Genomic DNA, 14,832 nt, shown 5'->3' on the forward strand with positions numbered 1-14,832 from the left:
ATAAAAGCAAGAGTTCTATTTTTTTGTTTTGTCAAATTAAATTTGAGATGCCATTACTGAACCATGTGGTCATATTAAGTGGCTAATTTGCTATATGATTCAACATTTCCTGAAATATATAAAGAATAGAAATTTTGACTTGAGAGTCATCAGCTTTTGAGGATATCGATAGCCATGGTCCTGAGTAATGGAGAATGAAGAGAAAGGAGCTTAGCATAGGCTCTGGGGCTTAACAATATTTAGCATGTGAGAACAGTAAGAGGGAAAGTAAAGGCAACTGACATGGGGCAGAGAAAGGGGTAGAAAGACCCAGAGAACCTGGGTGTTAGGGATGAGAGGTGAATCTTACATATACTGCTGATTTCCAGTCCTCTTGCCAGTAGCAGTTTTGGATATACCCTTCCAGGAGGTGTAAGCAGGTGGTTAATACAAGAGGATTCATATTCTTTAAAGGTACTCAAATCCAAACAGGAAGATATAATACTGTTTTGCAAACTGCTTTGTTAACAGTTTGTCTTAAAGATCTTTCCATATCAACACACACACATTGACCTTTTCCATGACTTTATAGTATTTGAAATTTATCTTCAAAGTCTAACCAACTCTCCAAATTTCAGATGTCTCATACAAGAAGGTTCTATTTCTTTGTCTCTCTCTCTCTCTCTATTAGTATTATAAAGAATAAGAAGCCACCTCAACATGAAACATTCTAATTTGAATTAAGGAGTACTTGGAGCGTCAGATTTGACCTTAACTTTGAGATTTAATAATTGCCAGAATGGAAAGTTATAGGATACCACCAACAACGTTCACATTTCTAGAAGAAAGAAATGTGGAAAAACAAGAGAAAATGTCCCTTGTGTAGGTTTTGCACACTCTAAAGTAATAGAATTAAATGAATACCCTCTGACAATGCAGTGGAGTGGAGAGTTATTAAAACCATCCAGTCATAACCCCTGGCCGCTAAAATCCTGGCTTCAATTAATAAAGCAGCTTACTTTGCTTTTATTGAGTTATTAGTAGAAAAATTCAACCTGGTATTGTTTGAAAAAATTAGTAACCATGAGTGTAAAACATTTCTGCTGTATATTTCTGAACAATTAGGTTTCTTACTGCAACGAAGCAATGAGCCTGATAAAAAGACTAATAGTTGGATGCTTACATTACCATCAAATTATTCAGATTCATTTGTTAGATTGCTTGTAATTGTAAAACAGCTTTTTGTACCGTGGAAATAGAGTTTGTATAATAATAAGTATACAATTAGTCACCATAAACAAACTCATAACTTAAAACAGTAATGACTTTTGAGATAAAAATTTCTTACATCTTTGTTCACTAAGTGATCATTGCATTTAGGCATCATTAATGAAGTGTTAGCAATTCACATAATACAGTTGAGGTGTCATTTTCTTTCTTTAATAGGTTTGTAAAATATGCCAACTAATAAGCATTTTGTGGGTGTTACAGACTTCAACAGTCCTGAAGAGGCTGATTCCTGTGGCAAGTAAGTGCTGTAACAGATGAGAAGAATTTAAGCTACTCCAAAAAAATTCATTCTTATAATGAAATAGGCTTAATTAATTTTTTTTTTTTTCAATCTTTTGGGATAAACATGCACCCACACCAAGATCTGAGAGCCTGGGGAGGAAAGGAGACTCAGGCCTGGAAAGCTATATCCAGTCTGTGTTCTTTCAACTTGAAATTATGTTCCAAAACCACACAAAGGTCACTCTGTAACTTGGGGTCTATTTTTTTTTTTTCCTGGGAGGGCTCTTTCTTATCTGATTCACAGGTTCTGTAGCCTCAGGACTTTCCCTTATTCTCATTTTTCTCCCATCTGGTCAAGCCTGTGTGTGTTGTCAAGATTGTTATCCTTAAAACATTGTTCCTTACATTCTCTTTGCTTTTCTTCTGCTGACAGAAGAGTCTGTGTGATTCTTTCAGCCTGGGCTGAGTCTCTCTTCTCTGATGGTAGGGAAGAAGGATTCATCCTGGGATGTTTTCATTTTTCTCACGGATTGCCACACTACCGTCCTGGTAACCTCAAAGTACGGTTAATAGTTTGCTTTGGTTTCGTTTTTCAGAATTTTGTCTCCTTTCTTCATCAGTTTCCTTCTATTCTACAGCATGTTGGTTCCTGGCTTTTTCTCTTTTCACTTTGTTCTAGATTGTTCTGGTTTAAGATAATATTTCTCAAAATGTAAGGTCTGAGTTTGGGATTCTTTCCTATTAACAGTGCTGACTGTTTGTTATTTGCTACTTTTGTTGTTTTGTCACCTTGGCTTGGGGCATGGGCTTCTTAAATTCTGCACCAAACTGCCACTTAGTAGCACATAAGCCCCCAAGGGCAGGATCTCATTTTATAATCCACTATCAGCCTGGTTCAAGATTATTTTGGAATGAAGAATGAGTCTTCCACAATAGTTTTAAGGGTATATTGAATGACAGACAGGTTATAACAGGTATCATCCAGCTCTGGAAACTATTCATTTGAGCGGTGTGGACCTACTAGGTTTAAAGCATCAGTGTATGTGTGTGTGTGCGTGTTTCCATCACAACCTTCAGCTCCTTGTCCAGGTAGACAGTCCTTCTTTCCAGTCCATGGTCTCTCCTGCCCTTCTCACTCCCCACACAAGGCTACTTCTGGACATCTGCAAATCTCAGCCCTGAGAATTGCAGCGGATGAATTTCATTTTAGGCACTTGGACTGATTCAAATGAATGCTACATGCTAAATATTAAATACTTATATACAGTTCCTCTCTAGAAGATACAGAAGAGGTTTTTCCTCAATCATTTAATAATTTTTCTCAGCATGAACAGTTGCTTGTGCATTGACTAAACAAGGAAGTACATGGCCTGCCTGCTGTACACCTGGCCTTGAGTACCAAGCACAGTCATGACTCGGATAATCCCTGCCCTCACAGAGCCTGTGATCTAGTGAGAGAAGAAAGTAAATACAAATTTTATACATTTGCAACCTGGTTTCATGGATTGGATGAAAACCATTCATGTAGATACATCCTGCAGGATCCAGTCATTATTGATAATAGAGATGAAAGTTCAGAGAAGTCTTTCCATGTTATTACCTTGCAGATTGGAGAAATAGATTGGTGATTGTATTTTTAAAGCAAAATGGTATTGAAATTTTGCCTGAAATTCAAATGAAAATTTTGCATCAAATTTCTGGGCTTTAAGGAGAAAAAAAATATTTGGCAATCCAAGTTATCTTTACTTTTTTTAAAAAAAATTTGTTTATTTCTGAGAGAGAGAGAGAGAGAGAGGAGAGAATGGGCAGGGGAGGAGCAGAGAGAGAGGGAGACACAAAATCCAAAGTAGGGTCCAGGGTCTGAGCTGTCAGCACAGAGCCCGATGTGGGGCTTGAACCCACAAACCTTGAGATCATGACCTGAGCTGAAGTCTGATGCTTAACCAGACTGAGCCACCCAGGCACCCCTAAGTTATCTTTACTTAAAATAAGAAAGAAGCTTTTCATATTCCATCAGTATAGTACTTAAAGATTCACACCCAACTATTCAAATGCAAAACTCTCATTGAATCCAACAGCTTTCTCTTCTGTTTTTAGCTACTAGTTTATTTTTCCCTTGCTCTTTGAAAAAAAATGCTGCATGCAAATTGCTAGGTACGTTTGGAAAGGTGCAGGCATAAATGGTACTGTCTGGAATTGTTAAAATGCATTCTACCTAAATAGCTGTACCGTGGAAGAACATTAACTGCTATTATATTTACTGAATCAGGAAAACTTGCTGTGTTTATCTTAACCTAATATCTTTTCATGATTGTATTTTCAATGTTTTGTCAAGATTTTTGCAAAAGAAAATAAAATTCTGCATTGTTTTTTTCCCCCCAGTAAGCATGGGTTCTAATTTATTAAGATCTATTTATTATACATTCTTGAAAGAGCTAAGTGAATCCATGTATGTATCCTTTAACTTTATGGAATAAGAAATAAAAAAAGAATAGGAATGCCAAGATTTGAGCATCTTTTAGATTTTCTTCTCTATTTTTCCTATTGATCCCAACTATTTTAAAGCAGAATTTTTTCATAGTTCCAAGGAAATGCCTAAAGCAATGCCATGTTCTTATTCTAGATGACAAAATAAGATGGATAGTTTCACAGTTTCTTTTACAAAATAAAACTCTTCCCATTAAGGCTCATTACAGCATTAAATGTGTGACCAATATCATTCATAACCTTGGAGAATTTGAAGTTAATTGAACCTACACTGAAAGAAACAATATTTGAAAAATACATACATCAAAAAATAAAAAGTACAAATTTTCCAAAAAAAAAAATTTCAATTTACACATTTCAAATAGGAGATATAGGGCTATGTACTGTGTTCCTTTCTGCCCTACCTCAGACCTAAATTCTGTGATCACTAACTGACCTTTTCAAATGAAGTGGAGAATCTGCCTCAGGCTTCACTGGGGGCAAGAGCAATGACTAGTCTTGGCACTAGAATGTGCAGTGGCCACAGATGTAGAGACAGGCCTGGCTGAAATTCTGGCTCAGACTTTCTATTCTTCATCTTGCAAAGCCTGCTCATATTGACATGGGAAAGAACTTGCATCAGTCCCATGAATCCTGGCCAGAAACTCGAGGACTTTGACCTTGGTGGTTTCGTTGTGGGCCCTTAGGCCCCAGAGGAATTCAAATTGTGTAGGATCACTATAGAAACACCTATTGTTATTCCTGGTACTTTTCCTTCATGACATCTTCAGTGATGAGCTTCCTGGGCTCCCTAAAGACAAAGTGCTTCCTTCCAGAATACATCTATATCAAATTAAAAACTTCCTAGATTTTCTTCAGTGGCACAGTTGCCCTTCACAAAGATCATACCCAGGATAAGTACCAGGATGCTGGGCTTGGGCATGCTCTGTTCACCATTAGGAACCGCATCATATATGAGGCCCAGTTTGATGAGGAGGTCATAGGAGAAGTTGATGGGATCCACTTTCTTCACAGCAAGGCCAAAGATCACCTCCATGTGCTCAGAGGCTCCCGGGAGGATCTCGGTGAAGCAGTCTTCATACTCTTTGATGATAATCTTCAATGTATCTGCCTTTGTCATTGGTTCTTTCATTTGATACCTGGGTATCATTCTCATCTATGGTGCATTCTCGGAGGCTGGCCCAGACTGTGAAGCGCTATCTTAGTTCTTCTTGGTTATTGGATCCCACACCTGATTTGCTTGATGAGGTGGCTGTGGTGGCATTGGAAGATGAGCAGAAAGTCTGAGGATTCTCAGGAGTCCTAGTTACACTAATATCAGGAGCTTCCTGCAAATTGTGAAGATTTCGAGGATGGGAAGAAAGACTGGTCTCCTCCAGAGCCATGGAGACCTGTGCATCCTGCAGGCCCTGGTCTCACTTCATGTCTGAGTGGGTAGATCATGTAAGCATTGTGGATTCTTCTGGGGTAGAGGTATGTCACTTGTGGATGGCAGTGGGCAGGAGTGTGGACGGGAAGGTGGGCAATGAGGAATCACTGCCAAATGTTGGTAATGGTGCAGAGAAATGATCCACCCATAAACTGCTGGTGGTGATGTAAAATGGTATGGCAACTGCTTTTTTATTATCAGTCATATCCGTGAAGAAGATGTCTTCTTGAGACTGAGTCAATGTAGCTTGAATTTCTGGAATCTGACAGATGTAAATTTTCTTAGGGATATGAAAATATCCTAGAAGGCTCAGTTCTGTCATGTATAAGATGAACTTAGACTTCTTCAACTTTGAGGCATTCAAGAGCATAAAAGATAGATCTCTGGCTTATTAGAAAAGGATAGAAGTCAGGAACAGCCACGTGGAAGAGATGCATAGGGTGACGCAGGGGGAAAGGGCATGGAGCTTACATGCCCTCTCCAGGGGTGCCACACTCCCAAATCCCCACATGTTCCCCAGCCTGGAAATTGTGCATTATTATTTTTAAAACAAGCATTTTTCGTTCCACTTCTCTTCCTTTCCATTTGCTAATCCAATTTTTTTATGATAAAGAAGGTACTTATGCATCCTTAAACTGGTGATCTTCTTTGCTCTTGGTGGCCTGCTTGGAACCAGTCTCTGTACCTATTCTATACACACACACACACACACACATATATACATATATACATATATATATATACACACACACACATACACACACACACACACACAAATACATATGTATATACATACACACACACATATATATGTGTATATATATGAAAGCATATGAATTTTATTTTATTGTTTTAACTTGTTTTTTTAAAAAAATATAATTTATTATCAAATTGGCTAACATTCAGGGTGTAAAGCATGCTCTTGGGTTTTGGGGTAGATTCCCATGGTTCATTGCTTAAATACAACACCCAGTGTTCATCCCAACAAGTGCTCTCATCAATGTCCATCACCTATTTCCCCCTCTCCCCCACCACCCATCAACCATCAGTTTGTTCTCTGTATTTAAGAGTCTCTTATGGTTTGCCTCCCTCCCTCCCTCTGTGTAACTATTTTTCCCTTCCCTTCCCCCCATGGTCTTCTGTTAAGTTTCTCAAGGTCCCCATATGATTGAAAACATATATATGTCTTTCTCTGACTGACTTATTTCACTTGGCATAATACCTTCCAGTTCCCTCCACATTGATGCAAATGGCAGGATTTCATTCTTTCTCATGGTCAAGTAGTATTCCATTGTATATATAAACCACATCTTTATCCATTCATCAGCTAATGGACATTTAGGCTCTTTTGATAATTTGGCTATTGTTGAAAGTACTGTTGTAAACATTGGGGTACATGTTCTGTAGTCATATTTTTAGATGTTTGATCTTGAACCTAAAGAAATTAGAAAACAGAAGAATGTCAAAACAGTGCTTCTCATCACCTTCCTTCTTCCAGTGTCACTAGAGAGGTTCAAAGCATGTTCTATTTGTACCTGTTAGCCCATCAATGCTTTCTCTGAGAGATGAGAAGCAATAATTCAAGGTCATCTACATGTTACCAACAAACACTCTGGATCTGCTTAAATCCTGTGAGGAGAGAGGGCTGCATGGAATGCTACCTAATGGGGTTTTGGAGTGATGGAGGTCCAGAGCCAATGGCTAAGAAAGAATTCCTGAGACATATTTGGTCCAAAAAAGGTGACTTTATTAAAGCACTGGAACAGGACCTGTGGGCAGAAAGAGCTGCACTGGGGTTGTGAAGAGTGACTAGTTATATACTATGGAAGGAGATAAATTCAAGTTTCTTAAAGAGATTTCCACGTGCTAAAGACTCCCAGATTTCTGGAGGTCTAGCTATTGTCAAGCTAAAATTTTCCCTCTAGCAAAGCATTATCATTAAGACAGTAGGGAGTTCCTGGAGATTAGGCCATGGATGAGATACTTGTAAACTGATGGAGACCATCAGTTTAACCATTTGTTTTCTGTCCTTTCCTTTGTTCTTGGGCAGCCAGGAGTGCCTGAGGAATTTCACACAGATCCCACCTGGGAGTGAGGGGATGGTTTGCTAGCTTGTGCTTTGCCCTCGGTTTGCCTTATGGTCCCTCATCACTACCTACACCTATGTCAGGTCCTATAGATCTTTGCAGAACTGCAAACCCATGGAAGGCTGCCCTGCACATATTTCTCTCAGCCCCATATCTGGGTATCAGGAAAAAGGAGCAAGTTAGACAAACTCAAACTTCCAGTCACCAGCCCAGGATTCTGCTCCTGACATTGGTACCAAGGGAACTGGTTCCTTCCTTAATTTGTCAAGTCATTATACCACAGCTAGCTTTAGTTGCAGGGGATAAAAGGGCAGGTAAAACCAGATGCAGTCCCTCCTCTCATGTGGCTTACAGTCTAGTAGAAAAGAATTGAAATCAAATAATTACAAAAATAATTGTGTACTTACAGCCTGATTGAGTACAGTGATATGAGGGTGAGGAGCTAAAGAGTTTATCCTGGTTGCTGGAGCAGGTAAGCCTTCCCTGAGCAATAATGTCTATGCTAAGTTAATTTGGGAATGGGGCATTGTAATGTGGAGGAAGGATGATCTTGGGAAGGAGGAGAGCATATATAAAGGTACTGTGGTTAGAGGGAGCAAGATGATTGAGGATCTGAGAGAAAACAGCATGGTTGGAGTGTAGAGGGTCAGACAGGGATGGTGTGATGTGAACCTAGAGATGCAGACAGGGGCCAGACCATATCAAGGTCTTGGAATTTAGGGTTTTATTACGAGAGCAATGGGAGGTCATGAAAGGATTTAAGCAAGGGGCTGGTGTGGAGAAAGCACCTTGGAATGGGGTAACATGCCTCAAAGACTCTAGATTCTCTGTGAGTTTAGCCTCCATAAATATTCTAACCTTTTTCTTTCTTTTTCATATTATCGATGTGCAATGTTAATGAACAAATACCAACCTAGTGAAGTTAAAGACCTATTTGGATTTATTCACCAATTCATGAATCAGGCAACATTCCATTTAACAAACAGAAGGGTGCTCCCAGAAGCACCTAAAAATGGAAGTCTTTTATAGGCAGAAATGGGGCAGGACAAGAAAGTTACTAACAAAAGAAAAGACAGAATTGTTTCAGGCAAGGTCACCTTCCCTTAGGGGAAAGGGTAGGAGGTCTTATCAAGCAGATTATCTCCCAAATGCTGATCAGGAAATTCCACACTGATTGGTTTCAAATCAGGCTGGGACAGGCTGAAACTGCAATTAAGTTAGGTATGAAGGTGGGGTTTAGCAAGTGACTCCATTTTGGGGCTGTTTCTGCTTAACAATAGTCAAATCTATTTTTATTTTCAAATAAATGATGATGAATCTTTAAATATATAAAAATAAATAATTGCCAACGGGAGACCAAAAAGGTACTATTACTGAGAAAACAGAAAAATTATTGAATTATTTCTCTAATGAAAATTTCTACTATACTATTTGCCTTGATCATTCTGAAATTTTGTCCCTTTTAAGATGACAGATTGTATTCTTTTAGTGCCTACTCTATAAAACACTAATTTGTTTTTATCATGTTTGAACTACTTTTATACTCAAGGAGTGCCCCAATCTCTTTCATGTTCAGACAATCCAAATCCTTACTTACTTACTTACTTACTTACTTATTTATTATTTTTAGTATTACCTCCTCCCAGCCTTTATACATCTGGATCAGAAATGCCAGTTTCTTTGAGGATATTACTCTGCAAGTCCATTCATCCCTACTTAGTCAAGTCTTCAAAGAAATGGAATAACATAGCCAAATATTTACTTACTCACACTTCTCTTACATCTGTCTTTTTTTTTTAAATTTAAATCCAAGTTAGTTAACATATAGTGTAATAATGATTTCAGGAATAGAATTTAGTGACTCATCACTTACATTTAACACCCAGTGCTGAGTTTAACAAGTGCCCTCCTTAATGTCCATCACCCATTTAGCCCATCCCCCCATCCAACACCCTGCCAGCAACCCTCAGTTTGTTCTTTGTATTTAAGAGTCTCTTATGGTTTGTCTCCCTCTCTGTTTTTATCTTAATTTTGCTTCCCTTCTGCTATATTCTTCTGTTTTGTTTCTTAAATTCCACATTTGAGTGAAATCACATATTTGTCTTTCTCTGACTTATTTCGCTTAGCATAATACACTCTAGTTCCATCCACATTGTTGTAAATGGCAAGATTTCATTCTTTTTAGTGGCTGAGTAATATTCCAGTGTGTGTGTGTGTGTGTGTGTGTGTGTGTGTGTGTGTGTGTATACATACACCATATCTTCTTTATCCATTCATCAGTTGATGGACATTTGGGCTCTTTCCATACTTTGTTATTGTTGACAGTGCTGCTGTAAACATTGGGGTGCATGTGCCCCTTCAAATCAGCACACGTGTATCCTTTGGATAAATACCTAGTGGTGCTATTGTCAGGTCATAGGGTAGTTCTATTTTTAACTTTTTAAGGAATCTCCATACTGTTTTCCAGAGTGGCTGCACCAGTTTGCATTGCCACCAGCAGTGCAAAAGGGTCCCTTATTCTCCACATCCTCACCAACATCTGTTGTTGCCTGAGTTGTTAATTTTAGCCATTCTGACAGGTGTGAGGTGGTATCTCATTGTGGTTTTGACTTGTATTTCCCTGATAATGACTGATGTTGAGCATCTTTTCTGTGTTTGTTAGCCATCTGAATGTCTTCTTTGGAAAAGTGCCTATGTCTTTTACCCATTTCTCTACTGGATTTTTTTTTTTTTGGGGAGTGTTGAGTTTGATAAGTTCTTTATAGATTTTGGATACTAAACCCTTTATCTGATATGTCATTTGCAAATATCTTCTCCCATTCCATCAGTTGCCTTTTAGTTTTGCTGATTGTCAAAGATTAGTTAGCCATATATTTGTGTGTCCATTTCTGGGTTCTCTTTTCTGTTCCATTGATCTAAGTGTCTGTTTTTGTGCCAGTACCATACTGTCTTGTTTATAGCTTTGTAATACATATTGAAGTCCAGAATTGTGGTGCTTCCAGCTTTGGTTTTCTTTTTCAGGATTGCTTTGGCTATTTGGGGTCTTTTCTGGTTCCATACAGATTTTAGAATTGTTTGTTTTAGCTCTGTGAAGAATGCTGGTGTTATTTTGATAGATAGGGATTGCATTGAATATGTAGATTGCTTTGGGTAGTATCGACATTTTGACAATAGTTCTTCTAATCTAAGAGTTTGGAATGTTTTTCCATTTTTTTGTGTCTTCGATTTCTTTCATAAGCTTTCTATAGTTTTCAGTGTTTAGATTTTTCACCTCTTTAGTTAGGTTTATTCCTGGTATTTTATGGTTTTTGGTGCAATTGTAAATGGGATCAATTCCTTGTTTTCTCTTTCATTTGCTTCATTATTGGTGTATGGAAAGCCAAATGATTTCTGTATATTGATTTTATATACTGTGACTTGGCTGAATTCTTGTATCTGTTCTAGGAGTTTTTTTGGTGGAATCTTTTAGGTTATCCACATAGAGTAACATACCATCCACGAAGAGTATAAGTTTGACTTCTTCCTTGTACATTTTGGTGCCTTTTATTTCTTTTTGTTGTATGATTGCTGAGGCTAAGACTTTCAACCCTATGTTAAATAGCAGTGGACAGTGGTAAGAGTGGACATCCCTGGTGTGTTCCTGACCTTAGGGGGAAAGCTCTCAGTTTTTCCCCATTGAGGATATTAGCTATGGGTCTTCATATATGAGATATTGAGGTATGTTGAGGTATGTTCCTTCTATCCTTACTTTCTTGAGGGTTTTTATCAAGAAAGGGTGCTGTATTTTGTCAAATTCCTTTTCTACATCTGTTGAGAGGATCATGTGGTTCTGATCTTTTCTTTTATTAATGTGATATATCATATTGATTGATTTGTGGATGTTGAACAAGGTCTGCATCCCAGGAATAAATCTCACTTGATTGTGGTGAATGATTCTTTTAATATGTTGTTGGATCCGGTTTGCTAGTATCTTGTTTAGAATTTTTTCATCCAGGGGTGCCTAGGTGGCTCAGTCGGTTGAGTGTCCGACTTCGGCTCAGGTCATGATCTCGCAGTCTGTGAGTTCAAGCCCCACATCGGGCTTTGTGCTGACAGCTTGGAGCTCGGAGCCTGGAGCCTGCTTCAGATTCTGTGTCTCTCCCTCTCTCTCTCCATCCCTCCCCCACTCATGCTCTGTCTCTCTCTGTCAAAAATAAATAAACATTAAAAAAAAATTTTTTTTTAAGAATTTTTTTCATCCATGTTCATCAGGGAAATTGGTCTGTAGTTCTTTTTAGTGAGATCTTTGTCTGATTTTGGAATCAAGGTAATGCTGGCTTCATAGAATGGTTCTTTCATTTCTGTTTTTTGGAACAGCTTCAAAAAGAATGGGTGTTAACTCTTCTTTAAATGTTTGGTAGCACTCCCCTGGAAAGCCATCTGGCCCTGGACTCTTGTCTTTTTGGGAGATTTTTGTTTACTGATTCAATTTCTTTACTGGTTATGTGTCTGTTCAAATTTTCCATTTCTTTTCTACTTCTATTTCTTTCTGATTCATTTTTGGTATTTTATATGTTTCTAGGAATTTGTCCATTTCTTCCAGATTGCCCAATTTGTTGGCATATAATTGCTCATAATAGTCTTTTACTATTATTAGTATTTCTGCAGTGTTGGTTGTGATCTCTCCTCTTTCATTCATAATTTTAGTTGGGTCCTTTCCTTTTTCGTTTTGTTCAGTCTGACTAGGGGTTTATCAGTTTTGTTAATTCTTTCAAAGAACCAGTTCCCTGTTTTTTTGATCTGTTCTACTATTTTTTGTTTTGTTTTGTTTTCTGATATCATTGATTTCTTCTCTAATTTTTATTATTTCCCTTCATCTGCTGGTTTTGGGCTTTATTTACTGTTCTTTTTCTAGCTCTCTTAGGTGTAAGATTAGGTTGTGTATTTGAGACCTTTCTTCCTTCTTTAGGAAAGCCTGGATTGCTGTTTACTTCCCTCTTATGACCACCTTTGTGGCATTCCAGAGGTTCCGGGCTGTTGTGTTTTCATTTTTATTGACTTCTATGTACTTTTTAATTTCTTGGTTAACCCATTCATTCTTTAGTAGGATGTTCTTTAACCTCCAAGTATTCATAGTCTTTCCAAATTTTTTCTTGTGGTTGATTTCGAGTTTCATAACATTGTGGTCTGAAAATATGCAAGGTGTGATCTCGACCTTTTTGTACTTGTTGAAAGCTGATTTGTGACCCAGTATGTGATCTATTCTGGAGAATGTCCCATGTACACTCGAGGAGAATGTGTATTCTTTTGCTGTAGGATAAAATGTTCTGAATATATCTGTTAAGTCCATCTGGCCCAGTATGTCATTCAAAGCCATTGTTTCCTTGTTGATTTGCTGTTTAGATGATCTGCCCATTGTTTTAAGTGGGGTGTTAAAGTTCCCTATTATTATGGTATTATGATCAATGAGTTTCTTTATGTTTGTGATTAATTGATTTATATATTTGGTTTCTCTTCATTGGGAGCATAAATATTCATAATTTTTAGATCTCCTTGGTGGATAGATCCCTTAGTTATGATATAATGCCCTTTTTCATCTCTTGTTACAGTCTTTATTTTAGAATCTAGTTTGTTTGATATAAGTGTGGTTACTCCACCTTTCTTTTGATGACCATTAGCATGATAGATGATTCTCCATCCCCTTACTTTCAATCCGCAGGTGTCTTTAGGTAAAAAATGAGTCTCTTGTAGGCTCTTAAAAACTGAGAATAAACTGAGGGTTGATGGGGATGGGAGGGAGGGGAGGATGGGTGATGGGCATTGAGGAGGGCACCTGTTGGGATGAGCACTGGGTGTTGTATGGAAACCAATTTGACAATAAATTTCATATTAATAAAAAAAATCCAAAATAAATAAATAAATAAAACAATAGGTTATGCCACAGTGTTGACTTTTAGATAGTCCATACAATTTTTCTTGTTACACAATATGATTTTCTGACAAGTCGAACAAGTGGTATTTTTATTGCAGAGGAGTCCTCTAAAAATAAATCTTTCATATTTGGTTAAATAAAATAAAATAAAATGACTCTTGTAAGCAGCATATAGATGGGTCTTGTTTTCTTATCCATTCTTATACCCCATGTCTTTTGATTGGAACATTTAGTCAATTTACATTTAGAGTGAGTACTGAAATATATGAATTTGGTGCCATTATGTTAACTGTAGAGTTTCTGGTGATGTTCTCTGGTCCTTTCTAGTCTTTATTGCTTTTGGTCTTTTTTGTTTTGTTCATCTTTACTACACTCAAAGAGTCCCCCTTAAAATTTCCTGCAGAGCTGGTTTAGTGGTCTTAAACTCCTTCAGTTTTTGTTGTTGTTGTTGTTGTTGGCTTTGTTTTGTTTTGTTTGGTCTGGGAAACTCTCTTCTATTTTGAATGACACCCTTGCTCGATAAAAAATTCTTAGCTGCATATTTTTACAATTCAGCATGTTGAATATAAACTGCCACTCCTTTCTGGTCTGCCGAATTTCTGTGGATAGATCTGCTGTGAACCTGATCTCTCTTCCTTTATAGGTTAAGGACTTTTTTCCGCTTGCTGCTTTCATAATTCTTTCCTTGTTTGTGTATTTTGTGAATTTGACTTTGATATGCCTTGCTGATGGTAGGTTTTTGTTGAATCTAATGGAAGTTCTCTGTGCTTCTTGGGTTTTGATATTCTTCCCCAGAATAGGAAAGTTTTCCAGTTTAATTGCTCACATAAACCTTCTGTCCATTTTTCTCTCTCTTCATCTTCTGGGACTCCTATGTTTTGGATGTTCTTCCTTTTTAAAAAGTCACTGAGCTCTCAAAGTCTTATACCATGATCTTTTGTCTTTGTTTCCCTCTTTTGTTTTGCTTCATTATTCTTTATAATTTTATCTTTTATATTGCTGATTCACTGCTCTGCTTTGTCTGTCCTTGCCATTGTGGCATCCATTTGAGATTACACCTCAGTTATAGCATTTTTAATTTCAACCTGATTAGAGTTTATTTCTTTGATCTCCACAGAAAGGTGTTTTCTATGTTTTTTTAAACCCCAGTTAGTATTCTTATTATTGTGGTTCTAAATTCTAGTTCAGACATTTAGTATATCAGTGTTGATTATGTCCCTGTCTGTCATATCTTCCTGTTCTTTCTTTTGGGGTGAATTCCTTCATTTTGTCATTTTGGATGCAGCAAAAAAAAATGATAAAATTAAAAAATTTAAAACAAAACAAAAAAATAAATAAAGGAAGCTAGATACTAGGTGTGTTTCAGTCTTCTTGTTGAAAGAAGCTTGATACAATAGAGAAAAATGGAAAGGAAAGAAAAAGTAAGA

At 37.4% G+C, this 14,832-nt stretch overlaps 1 protein-coding gene and 1 pseudogene across 8 annotated transcripts in view; one reads left to right on the top strand and one right to left on the bottom strand.

Moving 5' to 3' along the window:
• Positions 1 to 14,832, top strand: part of LOC144614805 (uncharacterized) — a 158,789-nt gene that overhangs the window by 19,773 nt on the left and 124,184 nt on the right. For 4 of the 8 annotated variants that reach the window (XR_013552989.2, XM_078440415.2, XM_078440408.2 and 1 more), the window contains one exon: positions 1,426 to 1,507. Coding sequence is in view for 4 of the 8 variants with exons in the window: in XM_078440415.2 (XP_078296541.2) it covers positions 1,426 to 1,507 (82 nt within the window). In the remaining 4 variants the exon portion in view is untranslated. Of the gene's footprint in view, positions 1 to 1,425; positions 1,517 to 7,903; positions 7,967 to 14,832 lie in introns of all 8 variants that reach the window. The other 4 variants (XR_013552990.2, XR_013552988.2, XR_014137315.1 and 1 more) reach the window with 4 other exon arrangements.
• LOC132676938 (melanoma-associated antigen B16 pseudogene) lies at positions 4,545 to 5,729 on the bottom strand (annotated as a pseudogene).

The sequence above is a fragment of the Panthera onca genome, chromosome A2, assembly GCF_046562875.1.
Source record: "Panthera onca isolate mPanOnc1 chromosome A2, mPanOnc1 haplotype 2, whole genome shotgun sequence".
NCBI lineage: Eukaryota > Metazoa > Chordata > Mammalia > Carnivora > Felidae > Panthera > Panthera onca.